Source organism: Mesocricetus auratus, unplaced genomic scaffold (genome assembly GCF_017639785.1).
Source record: "Mesocricetus auratus isolate SY011 unplaced genomic scaffold, BCM_Maur_2.0 Super-Scaffold_100031, whole genome shotgun sequence".
NCBI lineage: Eukaryota > Metazoa > Chordata > Mammalia > Rodentia > Cricetidae > Mesocricetus > Mesocricetus auratus.
Genome location: NW_024429212.1, coordinates 570,882 through 593,728, shown reverse-complemented (window position 1 = coordinate 593,728; position 22,847 = coordinate 570,882). Strand labels below are relative to the sequence as shown.

The 22,847-nt window shown below is 42.6% G+C and overlaps 3 protein-coding genes and 1 pseudogene across 3 annotated transcripts; all 4 read right to left on the bottom strand.

The window, feature by feature from the left end:
- Window positions 1-254: 254 nt before the first annotated feature.
- Window positions 255-5,764, bottom strand: LOC101838389 (beta-defensin 33). The gene is made up of 3 exons (XM_005087641.3): window positions 5,609-5,764; window positions 2,116-2,289; window positions 255-460 (listed from the first exon to the last, which is right to left on the bottom strand). The coding sequence occupies exons 2-3, from the start codon at window positions 2,171-2,173 to the stop codon at window positions 330-332; spliced, it is 189 nt and encodes a 62-aa protein (XP_005087698.1). The 5' UTR covers window positions 2,174-2,289; window positions 5,609-5,764; the 3' UTR covers window positions 255-329.
- Window positions 5,765-7,058: 1,294 nt separating this feature from the next.
- LOC121135138 lies at window positions 7,059-10,967 on the bottom strand (annotated as a pseudogene).
- A 132-nt stretch (window positions 10,968-11,099) lies between these two features.
- On the bottom strand, window positions 11,100-13,081 carry LOC101838117 (beta-defensin 4). Its single transcript, XM_005087640.4, has 2 exons — window positions 12,937-13,081; window positions 11,100-11,352 (listed from the first exon to the last, which is right to left on the bottom strand). The coding sequence occupies exons 1-2, from the start codon at window positions 12,992-12,994 to the stop codon at window positions 11,219-11,221; spliced, it is 192 nt and encodes a 63-aa protein (XP_005087697.1). The 5' UTR covers window positions 12,995-13,081; the 3' UTR covers window positions 11,100-11,218.
- An 8,160-nt stretch (window positions 13,082-21,241) lies between these two features.
- LOC101841323 (beta-defensin 14) lies at window positions 21,242-22,468 on the bottom strand. Its single transcript, XM_005087649.2, has 2 exons — window positions 22,369-22,468; window positions 21,242-21,719 (listed from the first exon to the last, which is right to left on the bottom strand). Exons 1-2 carry the CDS (start codon window positions 22,424-22,426, stop codon window positions 21,514-21,516), a joined length of 264 nt encoding a protein of 87 aa, XP_005087706.1. The 5' UTR covers window positions 22,427-22,468; the 3' UTR covers window positions 21,242-21,513.
- Window positions 22,469-22,847: the final 379 nt, after the last annotated feature.

Below are 22,847 nucleotides of genomic sequence, written 5' to 3'. Positions count from 1 at the left end.
GAATTAAGGCAGTCCCAATGGATTGGAGCTGGGCTTAGTAAAGAGTTAAACACGGTTAGAATATGGCAGTAATCTTAGTACTTGTGTGGTGGAAGCAGCATGATCAGGAGGTTTAAGGTCATCCTAAACTACATAATTTGAAGCTAGCCCAGGCCACATGAGGACCTTTTTCAGGAAAGTAAAGGATACACAGCACAGTCTCCCCTTTCAAGATCACTGGCATTTCACCAAAAATCCACACATTGGGGAGAGACTGGGTGCATTGTGATGTATTTATTCCACGGAAATCAGAGCAGGTGCCTACTCTCACGCTGAACTGCGCATGTCAGTTAAAGCCTACAGCAGTGTTTGTACCGACTTTTGCATTCTGCAGGCAGGATGGAGCATCCGTGGGTTTTCTGATACTTGCAAAGGCCGCCCATTTTCTCACACTGATCAAATTTCATACTTCTTTTGCGCCCTGTAAGAAAAAGGGAACAAAGTGGTGAAGAAACAAAGGTTCATCAAAACCAAGATGCTGTAACTTATTGTGTCTAGCAAGGGCGGGCAAAACAGTCCACAAAGCTCCACGCTAAATTTCTGGTGGCTCAGGTGTAACCTGAGCTGGTAACCATTTTCTCATTGGCAGACTATGACAGAAAAATACAAGAGTGGGCTCATTTGATAATGTATGCAGTCTGCATTTCAGTGTTGTTGAACAAGACTGCTGGAAAACAGCCATCCATGCTCACTCACTCACTCACTCACACTCTCTCTCACTGTCATTTTTGTCTCTCCTATCCTTTCTCCCTCCTCTCTCCTCTCTCTCTCTCTCCTCTCTCTCTCTCTCTCTCTCTCTCTCTCTCTCTCTCTCTCTCTCTCTCTCTCTCCCTCTCTCTCTCTCTCACATACACACACACTCCCTCACTTTCTGTAGTTCTCTTTATGAGAAATGCTGAGGTGACTTGTGGTAGCTGAGGCCATGTAACCACTGGAGACTAGTTTGGGGGTACTTTTTTGTGTTGTTCTTGTTTTTTCCTGGTCCTTCAGAAAGCCTGCGGTTCCCATAGCTTAGTTTCATTTTCATGTGAAGATGCTTGAATCAGAGAAAACACCTCACGTGACTGTGTTCCGAGATCATGAGTGTAAATTCACTTCCTTGCAAATGTCCTTTCTATAACATTCCTAAAGTGTCTCCCTAAGCAGATAAAAACACTACCCCTTCTTCAGAGCACACAAGTTTTATTCCCAGCACCCAAAACAGTCTGCTTATAACTGCCTGTAATTCTAGGTTTGGAGAATCTAATGCCTCCTCCACAGATGTAATACTTAATGATATTAAAAGTGAAATCTTAAAATTTTCAGGAAAATGGATGAACTTAGAAAGGACAATGTTAAGTGAGATACAATCTTGAAAAGAGAAATACACATTCTCTCTCTTATGCAGAATGTATCCACGCCTCTGTGTGTGATCACTGGTCACTGTTACTATTTGCGTTGGTGTTACTGTTTCCAGTCCCATGGAAGTGCTTTGTAACTCAAAAGAAAGGCACATTAAATATGTTGTCTGCCACAATTACTAGTGATTACCAGTTGAAGACCTCAGGGAAGTCTTCTTAAATTCTCCTTAAGCTTCTCTTTGATTGTAAAGTGAAGCATTTCTATACACTGTCTTAGTTTCTCCCTATCATTGCAACAAAAGCAACTTAAGGGACACAGCAGCCTTCATTTTAGCTCACAGTTCAAAGGAGCTCACATCTTGGCTGTGAAGACACATGGACAGGAGCTATGGGGAGGTGGCCATGTTGCATCAAAGTCAAGAAGCAGAGAGAGGCAAATGCATGTGTGCTAATGCTCAGAGGGTATCCTCCACTCTGATACAGTCCAGGATCCACTGCCCAGAAAGCACATGGGTTGTCCCATATCAATTAACATAGTCATGATAACCCTCCCACAGACACACTTAGAGGCCCTTCATTTACAGGGCGCTGCTTCTGTCAAGCTGACAGCACCAGCTTTGTCATGACATTATTAGTATATTATTTCACTTTATGATTTAATTGTAAGTTTGTTTTGTTTACTTCATGATCCAAAGTCATCTACCATTTCCCCCATCTGGGTGGGTCCACAGCTTACCTGATGCTGTCTGACAAAGGCATATAAGAAGGAGAAAGAGAAGAAATAGCAGCTTCATAGTAAGAAGTGAGTTCTTGGCTTGGAAGAAGGGAGTGGCAGTGTCCAAGGGTAGAGACTCCTTCTTCAGGGCACATAAATGGCAACAAGTGATCTAGGGGAGCTGGAGTGATTCAGCTAGAAGGAAAACTTATATTCTTAGTGCAGATGTTCAAATGGGACCACAGTGTGACTAGAGATGTCTTATCTATGAACTCATGATTATAAACCCAAGCTGCCCTCTGTCAAAAACAGAAGCTTTTAGCTGAGTATGCCAGCCAATTCCAATACTTAGGAAGTAAAGAGCAGAAGGATTGTGAGTTGAAACCAGTCTGGATTATACAGTGAGTTACAGGACAGCATGGGCTACACATGGTGGAAACCTGTCTCAAAAAAAAAAGTAGCAAGCAAAAAAAAAATCCCCCAAATGGGGTTTATAGTAAGTCAGGATTTCCCAATGGGTTTCATTTCTACTTGTGATTTGAAGGAAATGTGTTTAGTTTTTGTCTTATTTTCTTTGTTGAGACAGGGTCTCTCTGTGTAGTACTGGCTACCTCAGACTTGTACTGTAAACCAGACTGACCTTGAACTTGTAGTGATTCACTTGCCTCTCCTCTCCCTCCCCCCTCTCTCTCAGGTGCTGGGAATATAGGGATACATGCCACAACCACAACCACACACACACACACACACACACACACACACACAGAAGAAGCTAAAAATTAGAAGAAATTTGTAAATGGAAGTTCCCTTTGTTGCTTACTCAGTTTCAATATTTTGTGCTAACCAGATATTGCTCCCATGTAGGTTCAGCTCTTTCCATGGCCAGAACTTGTACAACCCACAGCTGGTGAGGCATGCAGGGCCAAATGCTTTAATTCTGATGCTGCTTCAAAGTCATCATCAATACAGGGCTGAGTAAATATATGGGCAGATGGAAGGAGGCTGAAGGGAGGTAAAGAAGTGTTGTAGTCTCCATGTTTGTGCTCCCTGAAAAGCTCTGTGTTGAGTTGCCAATCCTCAGGAGTGGGATATTTGAGAGTCAAAGCATCGGCATCAGGGCCCTCATTAGAGAGATCCATGTCCTTACACAGATGTGCTAACACCTTCACAAGGGGTTTTCCATGACTATGAGAAATGAAGTAAGTGTGCGTGTGTGTGTGTGTGTGTGTGAGTGTGTGTGTGTGTGTGCTGTTGCTTGTTGTAGCATCTAGAAGGAACTAAGACACTAAGGAGTAAAGGAAACTATGGAGTGGAAGGAGAGAAGGTAGAAAGTAGGGGATGAATTCAGACACTCAAATATCCTTACTCATTTACTCATGGTTGCCCTATACTGCCAAGTCATATCCCTGGGTAGATGGTGCTTGAGATGTAGACATCAAATAAATCTCTGAAGTAGGCAGTATCTCTAGGGGGTAGGGAAAAGGGACTGTTACCTACTAGTTAAAGGAGTTGTGTAGTTAGATAAGCCTGGGTTCAGGGACTGCTTGGCCACTCATTGAGCAATGTTTTGTAAATAATTTGACCTTTTAACACTTTACTTCTTCTGCTGCTCCTCACACACAGTCAAGTGACAGTGTGGGAAAATGGACTCAAGCACTCAGCTCCTCTTCTCATTGGTCATGATTATATAGCCAACATCCGTCTCTACATCCCAGGAATGGGGACTTGTGACAAGTTGGTGGCAGACTTATACCTCTTCGTAAAGATTGTTTAGCTTTGCCTGAGATCATGGCTAGGAATTTCATAATAAACTTCAAAGGGATTAATGAACCCTTCAGCATGTGTTTCCTCAAATGAAAGCTAAGCAGTTTCAGAGAATGGAAGAGAAACAAATTTAAAAACTAAATAAAGACAATCTGTGTCTCTTTCAGTCCATAAGTGAAATGTCAGTAGGGAAACTGGCCATTTGGGATAAAGATCTTAGGAAGGAATTAGAATTGTAAACACAATTAACCACTCAATATCACTTCCCAGTATTGTCGTAGCAGTTTAATCATTTAATAAAATAATATTTGAACATCACCCATCACTTTCTTAAATAACTTTATATTCCAGAGTCTTAAATATGACCCTTTGCTCATGACATTCATGTAACATATGTACTTTCTTCAAGCAAGGTAAGGCATACTGAGCCTAGACCCATTCAAAAATTACACTTATTAACAGTTTTTTCCTTGCTGAAATAATATTTGAAGAATCAAGGACATGGCTACAGGAAGATTGTGTGTGTGTGTGTGTGTGTGTGTGTGTGTGTGTGTGTGTGTGTGTGTTTATGCGCGTGCACATGTGCCCATGCATGGACATGGACATGGACATCCCTAAAAACTAGAAAGAATAAAATCAGAAAATGAGTAAAGTCATGAACTGTTGAGTCATCCTTTCTATCAGAGGGAAAGGCCATATCAGGGTGGATTATGGTACGCTGATATGCTACAGCAAGGTTACCATCTTAAGAGAAGCACATCCTATATTTCAAGGTTTTATTACTGATAGTTGCAGTGTAACAAGAGACAGAATGAGAAACAAGACATTGTTACCTTATCTCTAGGGAAACCTTTCATTTAGGAAGCATATTCCTGCACTGTGGGGTCATTCTCTCTTCTGTTCGTTCCCAATCCCCAGAAATAACCCAAAACAGTGACTGACCACGATGATTTTCTAGGACATGGTGATTACTGATGGTGCAGGCTTATCTTTCTAACTTACTATTTGCCCACTTCCTTCTCAGCCCAAGAATAATGGAAAGGGGAGATCAGAGAATGTCAGTAGTGAGTGCCTGTGTCCCATTTGGAAGTCATCTCTAGACTTTAGAATGTATCTCCAAAACTCCGGTAAAGTCAAACGAGTTTATCTTTGAGGAGCACACTATTCACAGTGCATCCCACAAAAGCAGTGCTGATGCAGGGGTTCCCTAATCTCAAAGGAGACCCATAAGAAGGCTTTCCTGCCTATTATTGACTATAAAAATACACTTTTTACCTCTTTGAAAACCTCCAACACAGTACAGTATAATTAAATTGTTTTTAGCGTAAGACTGGAGTGCTGATAAATGACTTCCTTTACATTGTGACACCAGGTTTTGAGGGATCTTGAGAGGAATCATAACCCCGCTCTTCAGGGTCTCTGTGGAAGAGCATTTGCTTCCTCCCTAGAAACCTCCTTCTCAGTCTTCCTCATTCATAAGGGAACAAATTCTACTCATGAGGTATATCCTCATTGTCTAATCAAGCCCCCGAAGTCTCACTTCCTAATACTGCTGCACTGGAGATTATGTTTCAACACAGTAAATTTTGAGCAGACACAAACATTCAGATGATAGCAAAGGAGGAAAGAAAAGAAAGCATGTGGCGAAGGTTTTCTCACACTCTCCTCTCTCACTTGTACGAGTGAAAAGCCCTCCGCTTGATCTCCCCCTCAACTCCTCTTCACCACAAGGTATCTCCTAATGACTTACCTAGAATGTTGGCTCCCTCTGCCCTCCACAGGTAATGTGCTGCCTGGACTTGGAGGCAGGGCATCTTGGGAGTAGGTGCTCATTATGATATAATTCAGAGTCAGGAAAACATGTGCTGAGCAGGCAGGGCTTCATAAAGCATGCACTATGGCCCTGTTGACTAGTCAGACCTGGGAGGGGGAAGGAGGGGGAAGGAAGTGGGCTTGTGTGATACCTGCTTCAAACTGTTTCACTGAAAAAAGCTCAGCAAAGCAATGCATGATGGCTGAGGAGTAATGTATCATCAAAGACATTCTTAGACGGATATACTCAGTAGTGGGGGTATATAGTAAAGCCGTATGGCCAAAGGGGCAGGCTGTTCTTCAGCTCTTCTTTCTTGGACTATAGGTCTCTAGGGGGCCTCCCAGATCTGTTCTTCTATTAGATTGGTGCTTCTCAGGAAGGCTACATGGAAGGGCAGTTGTGGCATGTGCCTTTAATCCTAGCATTTGGGAGGTAGAGGCAGGCAGACAGAGGCAATCCTGGTCTACAGAGGAAGTATCAGGACAGCCAAGGCTATGCAGAGAAACCCTGTCTCGAAAAACAAAATAAAATAAAAAAGAAGACTAAACAATTCACAAGTCATGAGACAATAGAAAATAAGTCAATAGAAATTGGCTTCTGTGAATTCATGAGTTCCACAAACACCATAGGCCTGGTAGGCAACAGGAACGAAAAAAAAAGTCTAATAAAAGAAAGGCCAGGAAATGCCAGCCTTTTAAAAGAAATTATGTTTTTATAAAACAATTAAATAAGCCCATTATTTTTACATCTAAGTTTTCCCTGTCCACTGCAATAAACATTGGTCATGCAGGCTAAAGTTTTACCAGTTTCAGTCAGCCCAAAGGAAAACCCCTGTAGACTGAACCCCAATGTATAAGCTTGTAATTGGAGACTTTTTAAAATATTAAGCAGCGTTTAAGTATTATTTCAGTCAATGATTTGTTTCAACTGCTCGCATAAATCCATTTCATTCCAAAAAAGAAGCAAAATGCTTCTAGGGGTGTAACACTTGACATCACCCATTACAGCCTGCAGAAAATTTCAATGTAGCTTGACCTCAAATTGGGTTTTATCCTCCACACCAAAAGTTTTCAAATTGCCATCATCCCGTCGGCAGGGTGGACCACTGAGCTAACTCTCGAAAGCTGAGTTATCACTGGAAATAATTTGTCCTAAGTGAACACATGAAGACCCCAGGATGGGGAAGACTCATGTGAGCCTCATTCAGGCAGTGTCACCTACAACAGCCTGTGTCATAGACGCCCACACTTTCATTCACTGTGGTGGTCCAGCCCAAGAGCAAAGGGCACAAGGCCACTCACTCACTGCAGGTTTCACAGTAGAAGTCTAACATGGGAGATAAGAAGAGGCATAATCCAGATGCTAAAAATGACGACACAACCAGGTCTGTCTGTACATCTAGACGCTTGCTTTCTTATGGTAGCTGTAGTGTTCATTCACAGGAAGCATGCTGCAGCCTAGCCCGTTGTCTAAGTGCCCAGTAATACTAATCCCCTCCTTCTCCACATTCCCAGAAAAGTAAACTTAGTCCTTGAACTTTGTATATAAAGTACACTTTATATATACAAAAAATTAGTATTTCTATCTGTATCCTTGTTAGCATGATCCAGAACTGCTCTCAAGGGCGTCTTCTCTTTTGTAAAACAAACACTATACCGTTGGAAGTACATATGAAGCTTCATTTCTGTTCTGTCTTCTTTACTTTCCATTATGAAAAGTTATTTCTGAGGAATTGAAACCCTAGAAGGTAACAGCCCCCAAGAAGAAAAAAGAAACGTTTAAAACAAAATTTTAAATGATGAATCAAAACCACATTGGAGCAGTATTTAAGAGACAGGAGGTAGCAGATGTGGTCTCCGGAGGGAATTGTCCTAATTATTATCTAAGAAGTCAAGTCACACAACTTTGTCAAGGTCATAAGACAAACTGGTACTTGAAAATTAGGTTGATTAAACAGGAGGGGAGACTTTAAAAAAAAAGACAAAGAAAAAACCAGAAACAGGATAATGGAAAGGATTTCAGAGTGCCTGGAACTGCAGCAGAGGACCCTCATTCTCGATGCCTCTGGTGCTTTCGCGTCTTGTATCCCGTTTCTTGTCCCCACCGTCACCGACACCCCAAAGAGCATTCTCGCAGAGCTAAATAACCTCTGCTGTTTTGGAAGGATTCAGAATTTCAATCCCGTAGCTGCCAGGATCTTGAATGGATGCCAAACCTTTCTTTTTACCATCGTCAGGTGTCTTCACAAACTTGACTCCCAGCTCTTCAGATCATTTCCAGGCACTGTAGACATCAGGGACTGCGATCCCAATGTGACCAAATCCCCCACGGTCCGAGTTGCTGTTGTAGTAACTCTGGGTCTCATCATCTTCGGTGCCCCAGCTGTGTCAACTCAAGTACAACTTTTCTGGAAAACGTCCATGCTGTTCTTTCACTCTTATCTTTAGAGATGTCATTCTCATCCTCGTAAGCCAAGAAATAGAGGGAAATTTTCATCGAAGGAAAATCTAAGTTTTGGAGTAGCGTCAGTCCAAGAACCCTAATATAAAAATCCAGAGACTTCTTAGGATCCTTAATTCTCAGCATCCTTTGCTGCATTAGGAAGTCATTGGTGCTGGGGTCCGGATCGGAGCAGCAGCTGATGGTGGCCTCATCCAAGAGGCCGCTGGGTGCGGGTCGTGGCTCTGCCGTGGCCGCCCTGTGGGCCGCAAGCTCCACAACGATCTTGGGTCGCCTTTGCAATACACTGAGTAACAGGCCATAATTGGAGACTTTTACAGAAGACCAAATCATCCCCAAACGTAGTTCTTTTAAAAATTTGTCATTGCCCTTAGGTTAGACTAAGCTCAACTAAGTGTCTGATGGAAAGAATGTCCATGAATCCACAGAAGCTGGACCTAGAATCTTCTCTAAACTCACATGCAAGTTGATGCATGACTGAGCAGAGCGGGCTTGAGAAGCTCGGGGGCCCGGGGGCAGGGAGTAGTTGGGCAACCCCTTCTTCTTCCTCCTGGTTTCTCCAGATGGGCTCTCAAGCACAGTGATTTCATAGTGATCAGGACTTGCACACCATGTTTAAAGGTTCACATGGCAAGCCATGTTGTATTCTGGCAGCTAGAGAGCCAGGTGGACCATTCCCATCCTTTATGACGTCAGAGGTTCTTCAGCAACACAGAGACGGCTCAGAGGTTAAGAGCACTGGCTGCTCTTCCAGAGGGCCTGAGTTCAATTCCCAGCAATCAATTTGGTGGTTCACAACCATCTATAGAGATCTGGTGCCCTCTTCTGGCATGCAGGGATACATGCAGACAGAATGCTATATACATAAAAAATAAACCTTTTTCTTAAAACGATAAAAAAAAAAAAGAAACCCAAAGCACTTAACTGGCTTCCCTCAGCACAAAGCTCAGCAGATGTAAAGCTGGGACTGACCATACTAAGTCCAATGCCAGAGTCACTCACAAATGACAGATAGCTGTGCTGTGGGACAGTTGGCAGACATTCCCTCCCACCCATCTGAAGACTCTGACCTCACACAAGAAGAGATGCTTGTGACAGTTTCCTGTCAATCCTGATGATCTTCCTTATTTGGGGCCAATTCTGTAAGATTTAGCTTAGAATACTCATGCTTAAAAGGGGCTAAATTAAACCAAGTCTTAACATAATTCTTTGTGGATCTATTGCACACTAACCCATCTATTGGCCACAGAAGTACATCAAATTTAAGGATTCTGACATAACATGCCTATTGGTCCTCCAAACAATGGTAGTAACGAAAATACATCCGTGGGTTTGGATCACTTACTCTGTCTGGAACCAAGCATTTTCCGGGTATTGTTTCAGTAAGTTCTGTCCATAGTATGAATTGGTCTTCTCCACCCTTCTGGGACTAGCCTTCACTCTCAGATACACAGCTAAAAATCCTAGCGATAAATGTGGGCGAATTTCTCATGTTTCTAAAATTCCCATGTGCATTTGCACCCAGCCAACTCTGCCCCAAATCCCTCCCTCCTCCGGTGTCTCTTCAGCAGCCCAGACATCTACCCCTTTCCTAGATCAGCTTCCTGCTCTTCCCCAAATCCCACTGTGCAAGAGTCTCTCTACCCCTGTGACTTATCCATCAGTGGCTGACCACTGTATGGGACAGGATTTCATGAACCTCCGCAGAGAGTGCCTGAGGCAGTGTTAGTCAAGGTATAAAGAGAAGAAATTAGTTGTTTCTCACTGTGGAATCCCGGGAGTCTCTCATTGCTCCACCTACACAATACTCCTAAAGAGAGTGTCTCTTTCTTGCTCCATGTAGGAATCAAACTTTCCACACATACACCACCTTCCTGTGAGGATTATCTTGAATGGGAAACCACTGTGTTTGCCTGAAAGTGATCTTAGACTCTGAGCCATCAGGGCTAGCTCTAGATGCACCCATCCCCCAAAAAGCGCCCAGCAGAATCCCACCCCTCAGCACCACAATTGCAGGTATGCTGTTGAACCTGGCTTATTATTACACGGATGCTGCGGATCAAACTGGGGTATGCAAGCTTGCACAGCAGGCACTTCATTGACTGTGCCCTGTCTCCAGACCCCTACTTTTATTTTAAAGACACATTGCATTGCATTTATCTTCAGCAAGTAATTGCTTCTTCCATGTCAATCATTTGACCCATGCTTCTTTTATCAGTTGCATCTGTCCACACGAGATAGTTTTTCTCCAAAGCCTCATTTCTTCTTTCAGTCTAGGAGTTTAGAGACTTGAAGGTATCGTTGGGGAGCTGAATTCTTATGTACAGGCACAGATAATGTACACATTAACTGATGAGTGAATGTAAAGAAATTGAGACCTTTGCACATGCAGGACACAGAGCCTCCCGTTGTACTATAAAAGTCCCAGTGTGATGGTCTGGCCTAAGAAAGAATCTGACCTCTTTTCCTTGCAAAATGGAGTCTCATTTCCATCTTCACCCTACGTTTTCTTCCTGTTGCTTTCAATGAGGTCTTGTTTTCCTTAGAAGTTCCTTGTATCTTATGTCTACATATAAGAAAGCCTCTTCTTGACTCAGCTTGCCCATTTGACTTAAAATAACACATGATGCAGTCTTTACCTTCAGTGAACAAATAAGGTCAAACCCACATCCAAGAGATCTCATAGCCAGAGAGAATAGTAAAGTCCTAACTTCAACCATGCAAGGCTTGGTTGGATTGTATGGATGAAACAAAGAGGTTAGAGGACACAGAGGGATTCAGAGGCATTCAGAAGGAAGGGCAGGAAGAATGCTAGTTGCAGGAAACCATCCTGTATATATCAGGTACAGGGACAGATGTCCATAAACCAGGGAAGCAAAGAGAGCCCTACTTCAGAGTCACTGACTGACTCCTCAACGATTTTACAATTAAGCCTGTGCAAAAAACAATTGGCAGGCTCACACAGCTATAAGGAGGCAAGATTTTTATTTAAGCAAAGTACTTTAATTTGGTTTTAAGTTTTGTATATCCTCAAAGAAGAACAGATTCTGTCTTTTTAATTGTCTCACTGGTTCATGGTCTTCTTATTTATCTTCTCTTGCAGCACCTGACTCTAGGAATGCCACAAGTGCCAATCTGTCGAAATCTTCCACGACATGCACCCCAGCATACACCTCCATTAGCAAGGCAAGTTACAGGGTTCTTGATTCTTTGGGTGAAAGCTGAAAAATGAGTAAGAAAAAACAGACATTGGAGCTGAAAGCATCATGACAGGAACATACACCCATGTGCTATTATCTTGAATAATTCCAGCAGGCTTTTCAGCCAAGGCTGGGATGTCTGTTTCATCAGGACTGAATCTAGTTCTTCGTAGAGACTATCACTGATGCTCTAAGGGGTGCTGACTTTCCTAGGACCCAAATGTAGAAGGGTCTGCTCCATCCTGAATGACTAGAGCTCCGGAGCCACCAGGAAGGAGCTCAGCTGAGATTCTGTGTGAGTCTCCAACTACTTCACAGCATCCCCGCCTCTGTTTCTGCCTCTTGTTCTAGTATCAGAAACAGTCAGTGGAGTATGAGTGTACACATTCATGTACATGTACTGCACATACATAGAGGTTGGCATCAATATGTTCAGCGATTACTCCCTTCCTCATTCTTAGATACAGGGGCTCTTACTGAGCCCAGAACTCACTGAGTATGTTTTTCTGGCTAGCCAGTGTATTCCTTTGCAGTGCCAAAATTACAGATGTGCACCAGTTTGCTCTGCTTCTACATGGATCCTGGGGATCTGAACTCATGTCCTCATGCTCACACAGCAAGCACTTTTCCCATTGAGTCATCTTCCTATTTTGAACTATGCATTTAAACTTCCTGGTACCTATTTTTACCAAACTATCTGACCCGAACCTCAGTGTAAAGGACTTATTTAATGATAGATAATTGATGTCTAAATAACTTACAATGGAAAACAAAAGTCAGCAGTATAAATAAACTCTTTTATAGTTTCTAATGTCTAAAATTAGGTCTTCATCTCATCCCTACTTTAATCTTCTTCCCTCTCTTCTTCCCAATCATCTAAACGTCAGACATAGTGTCTGGGTATCTCTTGGCACCCTGATGCTGCTCTGTAACCAGAACCCAGCCATCAATGAAACTTGGTTTTTCTCTCTGTAATTTCTGTTTAATGCAGCTTCAGGTCTTTGTTTCATTCATCTCATTTTCTCTCTTACTTGTTTTAACCCCTTCTCTTAGTTATCTATCACTTTTATCCTGTTTGTCTAATGTCAAGCATGAAATACAATCTTGGAGCTGGAAAAATGGCTCAGCAGATGAGAGTGTGCAAGGATCCTGCAGAAAACCTGAGATCAGTTCCTAATACCCTGATCAGGCAGCCCATACACACACACACACACACACACACACACACACACACACACACACACATATATATATATATATATATATATATATATATATATATATATATGTCCCTGAGAGAGATCTGATGCCTCTTTATGGCTTCTGTGGGTACTGTACTCCTCAGCACACACCTATACACAGATATACACATGTACACATATTTTAAAAGAAAATTAACACCATTCTACAAAATACAATTAAGATAGAGTTGGGAAAGAAGAGGGGTAAAGAACTGAGGCAGATGAGGTAAAAACAAAAGAAGGCAGGACAGAGGAGGAGAGGGACGAAGGAAAGGGAGGGAAGGACACACACAGAGACACACAGACAGACAGCCGACAGGCAGACAGACCTTTTCTCATTTCCCACCCCATTCCCCAGCCTCACCTGAAAGAGGTGACAGCAGCACCAGGAGAAACGTGAAGAGGAGGTAATGAATCCTCATGACTGAAGCCTGGTGAATTGCAGGGACACAGAGGGAGTCAAGCTCAGTGCCTTATATAGGTCCAAGTACTGGTTCCTGGGTAGAATTCTATGTGGACAAGAAGCCCAGTAATTACACTTATGAAATACAGAGAGACTTACCTCTCTTGCCAAGGAGTGGCCCTTTGAGAGCACACTCATTGTCACTTATGCAAATGTGGGGAGCCCAGATATTCTTCCTTTACTATTAACCAAAAGCAGCTTCCTGCCTTGGTTCTTCAGGTGTGAGGAACCCAGGCTGCCATGGGTCACAGACTCACCGGGAACAACTTGAATTTACTTGCCTATTCCTTCTAGCTTTAACTTAGTCATCTTGGAGTCTGGAAACAGGTTTAGGTCCCAGTAGGAACTAATTTCATAAAGATCCATCAGGACTTGGGCACACTCAGCTGCTGAATGCAAGGTCTCCAAACTTTTCCATGGTAGAACATGGGTCTAGTATCATAGATTTCTCCAAGTTACTGCAGAGTGATGAAATTCATTTACTACTTTAAAAAACCACAAAAACGCCATTAATTCATCATCCACCCAACGTTATTGTCATGGAGTCAAATAGGTGTGCTGCTTCCTCTTACAGAGAAAGCAGTGAGTTGGTGACATTTTGCCTGAACATGTCCTCCTGTACCTACCAAGAATAAAGCCAGTGAGTGCCTGGTTCTGGCTACCAAGTGATGTATAACTCCATGGAACTTGGTAGCCATTGAGTCTGTGGTTCTCAGCTTTCTGCAATTGTGTTAATATAGTCAGGTCGAGTTTTGGATTCTCTTATGAGAATCTATGACAGTAGGACTCCAGGCCTTCCCACCACCTCTCTATCAGTCTTGGTTCTGAGGGAAGTCCATGTGGCTTGGGGCTGAGTGAGATCTCTTGTGTCTTCCATAACCTGGTTGTTCATTTTTAACCTAGAAAACCATTGACAGTGATCAGAGCATAACCCATGCCAAGGATGGAGAGATGGGGATTTCTAAGGGAAAGGAGTTTACATCAATCATGATTTCTTCCTCTCCACATGGAGTTTAAACAAACAAGCAGTTGGGCAGAAATCTACCGTTTAAGGGCAGTTTCGACAAAGGCTGTTATGGAGTTTTCAGCAAGGAGATTTGAAACTGGAGAATGAAGAGTTTAGACACACACTAGACTGCTTCACTCCCATCACTTATGTGATTTCAAAACCATGGTATTGGGCTGGGTAGGAATATTTTAAGATTGGCATTCAGTAGATATTTTTAAAAATCATAACCAGAAGTATGCATACTTGTGGAGTACTGTGTACATTTCGCAATAAGTGTGCATAGTTGTGGAGTACTGCTTACAGTGTGCAATGACCATGTCAGGGTAATTACCACATCCATCACTTCAAATTGCACAATTTTACTATACTGAGCAGCCTCAATTCCCTCTTGTAGCTTTTTTTGAAACATGTGGTAACACATTAGCTCCAGTGATACTGCTATACAATAGATACAGTGGAAACCGGGACTTAATTCCCCTATCTTTAAAAACAAAAAACCCAAGACACTAACTTCTTTCTCCACTGCTCATCCCAGTCTTTCTCTGGTCATATTAGCCTACTCTATCATTAGAGGTGTTCTCAAAGAAAGCCGGTGATTGACCTATAATGATGGTTTGGTTCAAAGAAGGAAGTTTTTGATGGATCAGGGAATGACAGGGCTGAGTTAGGATGCTATTGCAATTCCTGTATGGGGTTGGAGGATAGCCATATGACATCACACTCCTTGTTTGGACTTTGCTTCCCTGTGTGAGGCATGCAGGCTTTGTATTGAAAAGTATGTTAACTCATCCCCAATACTAAGAGTATTTCTTCTAGGCCAAGGAAGCACATACAAAAGCTAGATGCAAAATGATAGTTGTCTGTAAATGTGGGGCCTGAATTAACACTTCACCCCTCTCTATTTGCCTTAGTTCTCTCAATTTAACAGTAGAAATGAGACATAATTGTTTACTCTCAATGTGGCCAAATACTTTGGACAAATCAACTTTGATGGAAAAAAATGTTATTTTGACTCAAGGCTCAGAAATTCCGTCCGTGGTCAGTTGGTTCCACTGTTTCGTGGTCTTTCACGAGCCAAGACATCATGGCAAGGAGCACGTGGTAAGGTAAAGTCACTCACCTCCTGGCAACCAGAAAGTAGAGGAGGGGTTTGGAATGCCCATCCCCATTGCCACTGTGTGTCCAAAGACCTACCTCTCTTCTAGTAGGCCCACTTGCTAAAGGACACACCATCTCCCAGAGGAGCTTGGGCTAACTTAAACTTTAACACATGGCTTTTTAGGATATTTAGGATCTCAGTAAAGCCAGGTATGGCCATGAATAGCCATAATCCCACCCATGTAATCCCACGTACTCAGGAGGCTGAGGCAGGAGGGCCAGAAATTCAAAGCCCGTTGGAGCTACCTAATGACTTTGAAGGAAGCCTGAACAGCTTAAATAAACCACGTCTCAAACATGAGTGGAGAAAAAGAAGTTGTGGGAGAAGAACTTTGGTTTAAAGAACACTTGACTGATAAACTAGGCTCATGGTTCACTCCCTAGTATCATGGGGCAAAACATTTTAAAGTCCTGAATCACAGAACTTCATTAAATTTTTCCTAATTATCTCATTCATTAAACTTTTTCCGAATTATCTCATTATATGTTTCTTCAGGGAAAATTCCCTCATGCATTACAGTTCTATTTAAACACACAAAGAAGTACTCCTTAATATAATTTAGTATCTGGTCAATATTAATAAACTTCTCATTTTCACAACTAGGATCTCAATAGCTACTGATTTTTTCCTGGATCATTTTAGCTCCAAACATGCACTTTTAATTAGGTTAATGTGACTATGTATTTGTAGACTTCTGTTTTGTTTTGCTTTCCAGAAAGCAATCTTAAGGAATTGTTATAACATAAGGGAGAGGCTCTATTGGTCTTAGAGGTTGGATGAAGTTAGTGGTTCCCACATTAGCATGCTTAGCCTTCACTCTAGCTCATCCTTCCTTGATGACTCATCTGCTTCCAATTACTATTAAAGCAATGCTCTGTCATTTAAAGATCCACCCATACAAGTGTGAACTTCCCATAAAGCCCTGTTGCAATTCCAGGGAGCAACAGGCAGCACTTTCCTGGACCACCTCTGTCCTGTTCTGAACTCAATGAATGAGGGAGGCCTTGATAAAAAGGAAACAAAGATGATCTGAAACACACATACACGAGAGAGAGAGGGAAGGTAGGGAGGGGGAGGGGGCATTAACCTTCCCCACCTCCACGTCCTTTGAGGACAAATACCTCAAAGAGATGATGACATCAGCCAGAATGTTGAGGACAGTGGCCTGAGTATCCCGTCAAAAATTCTTGTAACTACAGCTTATACTTCTCGGCATGGACCACCAAGACTTCTTATGGCTATGTTCATCCTATTAAGTCCACTTGAAAGAGACCTCCAGAAGGGATCTTCCCCCTCAGAAAATGGCAATTATGCCTCAGCCTAAAGGACCACACACCACTAGAAGACCACACACCATCACAAACAAGGGCCCCTCACCACAACCTGGAGATGATGTTGTTTAGCTTTTGGCTGAGTTCAGGTGTAAACCTAGATGAATTTTAGTTTCATATGATCTTCATGCTGTGGGTACAATAATAACTGACAAAGATGGAAACTTGGGGAAGGTAGATTCATGGCCCTACTCTTTTAAGGAGAGATAAAGACTGTAGCCCACATCTCTCACCTACACCCGGAGAAAGCAAATAGTCCACCTCCATGGGGAATAGCCCAGTCACCCAGCCAAAGGGAAACCCTACTGATGGGCTTTAAAAAACAAACCCTTTCATTGTTGTGATTTCTGGAAAATATGACTTCAGCATTGTGGTTTCAGTGTGTCTTTTAAATCATTGTAGAGGTGGTGTGGAATTCAGGGCTTGAGTGCTGTGGGGTGTTGCATAGGGCCCTGAATTCAGAAGGTGGGTGGTGCCTGGTGTCACACTCTATCACCATCACCTTCACCTTTTCTTTTCTGCTAACTTGATAGTTTGTAAGCAAAGTGCAATAAGGAAATGGAGCAAGCACTTGGAAGACTGGACACTTCTGGAGACAGAGTACCAAGACTCAGGTTCAGAAGGCAAGGTTGACCCAGCCATCCTGAGCAACTCAGGAGAAACCTGGGGATCTCAGGGTGCAGACATGATGGTGATGGCAGCTGTGACCCCAGTCCTGGAAAGGATGGTCTCCACGTGGGCCAAACTTGGAAAGTGCATTTATCCATCAATGGAAATACCCTAGGATGTGTACAGAAATGTTAATTCTGACTTGAACTCTGAGTTGGAACTCCAAGGGTCCCAGCAATAGTCCAGGAGTGTCCTCAAATTAGATGTGACCATGTAAAAAGGCAGAAAAACAACAGAACTCTTACAATTCTTACAGGAGGAGCTTACAAACTTCAAGGGCTGAGCACTACCTCAAAAATGGGGATTCAATGTATGGAGTCAAGTTCGACAGAGAAGAATGCCATTTTCATATGATGCTTCACATAAATCCATTGCTCACTAGAAAGATGGTGGTTGGCAGTGCATGACTTTAATCCCAGCCCTCCCAGAGGCAGGGGCAGGCTGGTCTTTGTGAGTTTGAGGCCAGACTGGTCTACAGAACAAGTTTCAGGACAGTCAGGGATACACACAGAGATACTTGTCTTGAAAAACAAAACAAATAAACAAAAAACCCAAGAAAGATGATTTTAACTTTTACTTTTCCTTGACAGTGAAGATTCAGCAATTGAATGCAGCAACAGAGTGCAGAACAAACTATAAGGCGTGGAACTGGCTCACCACCTTACCTGCACGAAACCTGAACAGAAATGTTAAAAACCCCGTTGTATGCATTTCCATTCAAAGCTAAATTCAGGAACTAAAGAGATGGCTTGGTGATTAAAAGCACATAATGCTCTTGTAGAAGATCCAGGTTTGGCTCCTGGCACAACATGGTGACTTACAACAATCCATAACTCTAGTTCTAGGAGATCCTACCCACTCTCTGACCTCCATAGGCACATGGTGCATAGATAGACAGGCAGGCAAAACACTCAAATATAAAATAAAAGGAAATAAATCTTAAAATAAAGTAAGTAAAATTAAATTAAAATCTACATGAAACAGACATTTAACTAATTAAATGGTAGGATCTTTGTAAAAATCACTATCTTCAAAATACATGTGCCATTTTTGTATACCAAGCTAATACATATGCTACACACCTCCTATACCTAAAGCTCAAGTAATGTCACTGGAGAATGGATTGAAAAGATTGAAAGAGCCAGAGGACCAGAATATCATCATCAGAAAAAGTAATTAAATTGATCAAAGTATGTGTAAATGATCTAATAAAGCTATTTATAAAATGTTGGCTGGAAAAATAGAATAATCAATCAATATATTTCACTAGTAAATTATTGTTTTCCAAATTGGTAACAACTCCAATAGTCCTTTACCATTTATAAATCTGTGAGATTAGTCCCCTATAGTTCTTATTGTTATTCCATTTTACAAATTATAAAGTGTTATTAAGGAAGAAAGCCTTTTATCTTCTTGTTCCCAATACAGCTTCTCTTCCCTGGTCTTCCCATCAATGCCTGAATTTTTGTTCAGCAGAGCTTTGTAAATATTGCTGGCTCCGTTTTGATCACTTGATTATGAACCATTTCATTTAATCCTCATTCACAAGCCTGGAAGTAGAAATGACTCAATTCCACACATGAAAACCCTGGGACCAGTAAAAATTGAGAGACACCATGGTCACTTAGCTAAGTGACAAGGTTGTCACTGGAAAACAAAACTAGCTTGTCTTCAAAGCCTTTGCGGCTAATCCCCTACCCAATAACCAAGATGCCCTGATAACTTTACCCTTGGTTTTACTACAGCACAAAGCCAGAAGGTACTCAACCAAACACCAGTCTTATTTGGCACTGCCATCATCCTGTCCAGTCCCCTGGAAGGAAGAGCAGAGCTGAGCTTGCTGGGAATCACATTACAGACTACTGCCACCTTGTGGGGGAGCCTTCATCCATGTACCCTAAAGATGGATGCACAAGCTCTATCACTTCCCTGTCTGCCAGAAGAAGCAGGTACAAACCTGAGACAGCTCATAAACCATGCTGACTTCAAGCTTTGATATGGAGCCAAGGATGACCTTTGTCTTTGGATCCTCATTCCATCACCTCCCAAATGCTACGGTTACAAGCATGAGCTAAGGTTTATGCCATGCTGGGGAGTCAAAGCCCGGGCTTCATGCAAGCTAGGTACACACCCTACCAATTAAGATGCATCTCATGCCAAAATTCAGTGTATTTTTATTCAGATATTTACTGTTCGTCACTAGAAGTTCCATTCAGTCCTTTATATCCATCCCTTTCCTCGTGAACAATTTTGCCCTAGGCCTTGGGCATGATTACACGGACTTTTTTTTATACCTTTGCTGGGCAAATTCTACTATCCTCAACTTCACTGGGTTCATCTTATGGCACAGCCTTTCTTCTGATAGTAGATTGTATCCTTTTCTTCCTGGTTGGTCATTTCTGTGGCATTTAGCACACAGGAGCGCTTGAGTAGTTGAGGATGGATGGATTTGACCATCACCTTTCAAGGAAAGCCGGGCTTTATTTTGGCCCAGATTTAGGCTTGTCTCAGATGTTTCTTTCAAAAACTACTGTGAAACCTTGCAAGAGAGCTACAGAAATCTTCAGAAAGGACTCACCAGTGTCCCCAGGATCCTTTATGAAGGTGGAATGACCTCCACTTTGCTGTCAGAAATGCATTTTCCAGGCCCGAGAACTCCTGAAACATCCACACAGTTCCTCTCTGATGTTTTCATTTCCCTCTGGCCATGTGATATTTTTGTCCCAAGTGTCCTTGCAATCGTTAATCACCCTAGGACTGAAGTCTCCTCCCTGCCCTCTGGTGTAGCTCTCAAGCACTGTCTCCATCTGAGGTCCTGCCCTCCTTTCCCCACCTCTGAAGGCAATTGGGGGTGGATTGTTCTATCTGAATTGTTGTTCCAGTGACTTAAAGCTGCAACATTGCCTGCTGGTCTTGGGAATTGGCCTCCCTGTACCTTGGCTTAGAAGCTGCCCATGTATTAAGTGTTGTGTTCATGAACTTGTCACCCTCCCTCCCTCCCTCCCTTCCCCCTACCCCCATCCCTCTCTCCCTCCCTGCCTCACTCCCTCCTCTCTTTCAGGTCTGCACTGGTTGTTGCTCAGTGTCTGGAAACAGCCTTTCCCATTACACTTTTGATGGAAGATGAATGCTATGAACCATGAGGCAGGACGATTCTCCCACACTGACTGAGAGCCTGATTACCTTATCTGTGTACTGCTCTGACTAGTGCTGCCAGGGGAGACCACTAACTGGGTGTACTGGAGTCCCCCTGCATGAACATCTAGAGAGCACCAACTAAAATGAAAGCATTCTAAGCTATGTGGATGTCCTTCAGCTCAAAGGAAACTTGTCAACCAGTTCCATGGTCAGGGTACTAAGTGTCCAGATATGGAGACAAGGACTGTGCTGTTATTATGAGTCGTGCAACCAAATGTGTGAATGTCCACAGTTCAAAAACCAAGCAAGAGCCGTAGAGAGAGGACTTGGGTCAAAGTCTCACATCTAGAGAAAGCTGCCCATTTGGGTAGTTTGCCATTTTGAGGAAGAAGAGACCACCCATCGGGACAGGCCCTGGGGGGCACTTTAGGGTGAGAAATGGGTGGGTGGAGGGTGTACCAGACAGGAAGCAGCAGAGCAAAGGTTGGAGCAGTGGGAAAGAAGAGAGGAGGAGGGCCAGGTCCCTGTTCCTCTGGGCAAAGTTTTCCTAAGGGCTTAAGGTTGACTTCTGCGATGAACTGATGTTTTAGATTTGGGTAAATGTGATCCTGTAAAGAGGGCTGGAAAGATCAAAACATCTACAGTAAGACACAAAGGGTATTTCAAAAGACAACAACTCCACTTCCAATGGAGTTATAGGATATACAAAATATCTGTCTGGACTTTGATAATCCCCCATGGGAAGCCTCATCCTGCCTGAAGAATAGATGGGGTATGGGATGGGAAGACAGGAGGGAGAGAGAACTGGGATTGGTATGTAAAATAAGACTTTTAATTTAAGTAAAATTCATTAAAAGAGAAAAGTCTGTCTGCGTGTGTATATGTACACTCCACAGACATGTTTATATACATGTTTATGCACACACACACACACACACACACACACTTATTCAAGCCCTTGGCCCTTGGAAAATGAGCTTAAGTATTATGTAGACCCCTGCAGAGGTGTTGCTTCATTCAAATCAAACTGTATTTGTTGATTATCTTAGTTGCATATTTGTTTACGAATGCAAGGGCAAAAATGTTAAAAAAAAGATTAAGCTACTGATTTTTTAAATATATATACATATATATGTATATATATATATATATATATCACTTTGATTTTACTGTTACACACCCCTGAGAGGACTACCCCCAAATGGCCAAATAGTGTCGCTCTGGATCTTGTATTTTCTCTTTATCCGGCAGCATTTCCGTCCTCTTCTAGAGCATTGACCTATTTGTTCTTCCCTTGCAAGGCAGCTAAACACAGCACACCGGCCACCTCGTAGTCTGCAGAACACTTTCTGGATGGTTTTCTGGATGAATGCATCCCCTACAAGGGGAAAAATCAAGACTATTTTAGAAAGAATATTAAAAAGACATTGGATCCAGCAAACTATGCATTGCTGAGTTAGTTTCTTTTCACTTCTGTTTCTTTTCTCTTTTCCTATAAAATCAAAAGTAACATTAAGGGGTGCTAGGCAGGGAACAAAGTCTTCTGGGGGCTGCATCTCAGCTGTGAGCACACAGCAGCCTGGTCTCTGAGCCCTACCATAAGAACGTGGACTTGGGGCCACCATTGTACCTAGTACCTTCTAAGCATCCTAGCGTACCTCTCTCCCGCCAGTCGCTAAGCTCACTTAGAACAGATGTCTATGGGTTTGGGTATCAGACGAAGTAGTTCATTTCCATCAGAATTAAAATTTCAAGTCAGCTTTCTCATGTCTTATTCTAGTATTCCAGGGATGAGGTGGGTGGAGAGCTGGCATCTGTGGCACTATTTAATCTCTTACGAGTGGAACAGGACAAACCCGAGAGCCTGCCTTAATGCTCTTAATGATTGTTGTCGGAAGGAAACACTGGCAATGTTTGGTTTCCACTCAACAAATCCACCTGATCTCAGGCTCACCAGAAACAGAGAAGGGCTGACTAAATTACATGTTCTCAACCCTTTCCACCCCTTATTTCCCAATCCATCTTACCTGGAGAAGGCACCAAGAACAAGATAAGGAATGCAAATAGAAGATAATGGAGCCTCATAGCTGACTGCTTCCCAACAAGCTGAGATTGGGCCAAAAGGTGTGCTTGTCCACCTATATAATGAGGTAAGCTATGATTGTAATTCTTGCAATGTCATAGTGATGACAATATGACATATTTCCTGACGTGTCTTTCCAGTGTCTCTCACCACAAAGAACACACCCACTCAGCCAGGAGCTTACAAACCTGATGGGTATAGCCAAGCTTGATGGGACTTTTTCAAGGTCTTCCAGGTCCTGGGCACATTTCCAGATCAAATTTTGGCTGTGGGTACAGATAGAACAGGTATGGACAAGGTATTTCTTTTTTAGGGGTGGCCCCAGGACATGTAGCCTGGGGCTTAATTGCCTTTGAAAGTAATCTGCTTTCTGTAGCCTTGAAGAGACCTGATAGCCTTCAGAGGACATATTCAGAATTGAGA

Excerpts from the sequence above, each read along its gene's own strand:
- LOC101838389 (XM_005087641.3), bottom strand. The coding sequence starts at position 2,173 with ATGAAGCTGCTATTTCTTCTCTTTCTCCTTCTTATATGCCTTTGTCAG. Across the intron at positions 461-2,115 it reads CCTTTGTCAGACAGCATCAG|GGCGCAAAAGAAGTATGAAA; the intron begins GTAAGCTGTGGA and ends TTTTTCTTACAG.
- LOC101838117 (XM_005087640.4), bottom strand. The coding sequence starts at position 12,994 with ATGAGGATTCATTACCTCCTCTTCACGTTTCTCCTGGTGCTGCTGTCA. Across the intron at positions 11,353-12,936 it reads GCTGCTGTCACCTCTTTCAG|CTTTCACCCAAAGAATCAAG; the intron begins GTGAGGCTGGGG and ends CTCATTTTTCAG.
- LOC101841323 (XM_005087649.2), bottom strand. The coding sequence starts at position 22,426 with ATGAGGCTCCATTATCTTCTATTTGCATTCCTTATCTTGTTCTTGGTG. Across the intron at positions 21,720-22,368 it reads GTTCTTGGTGCCTTCTCCAG|GGGATGCATTCATCCAGAAA; the intron begins GTAAGATGGATT and ends TTCCCCTTGTAG.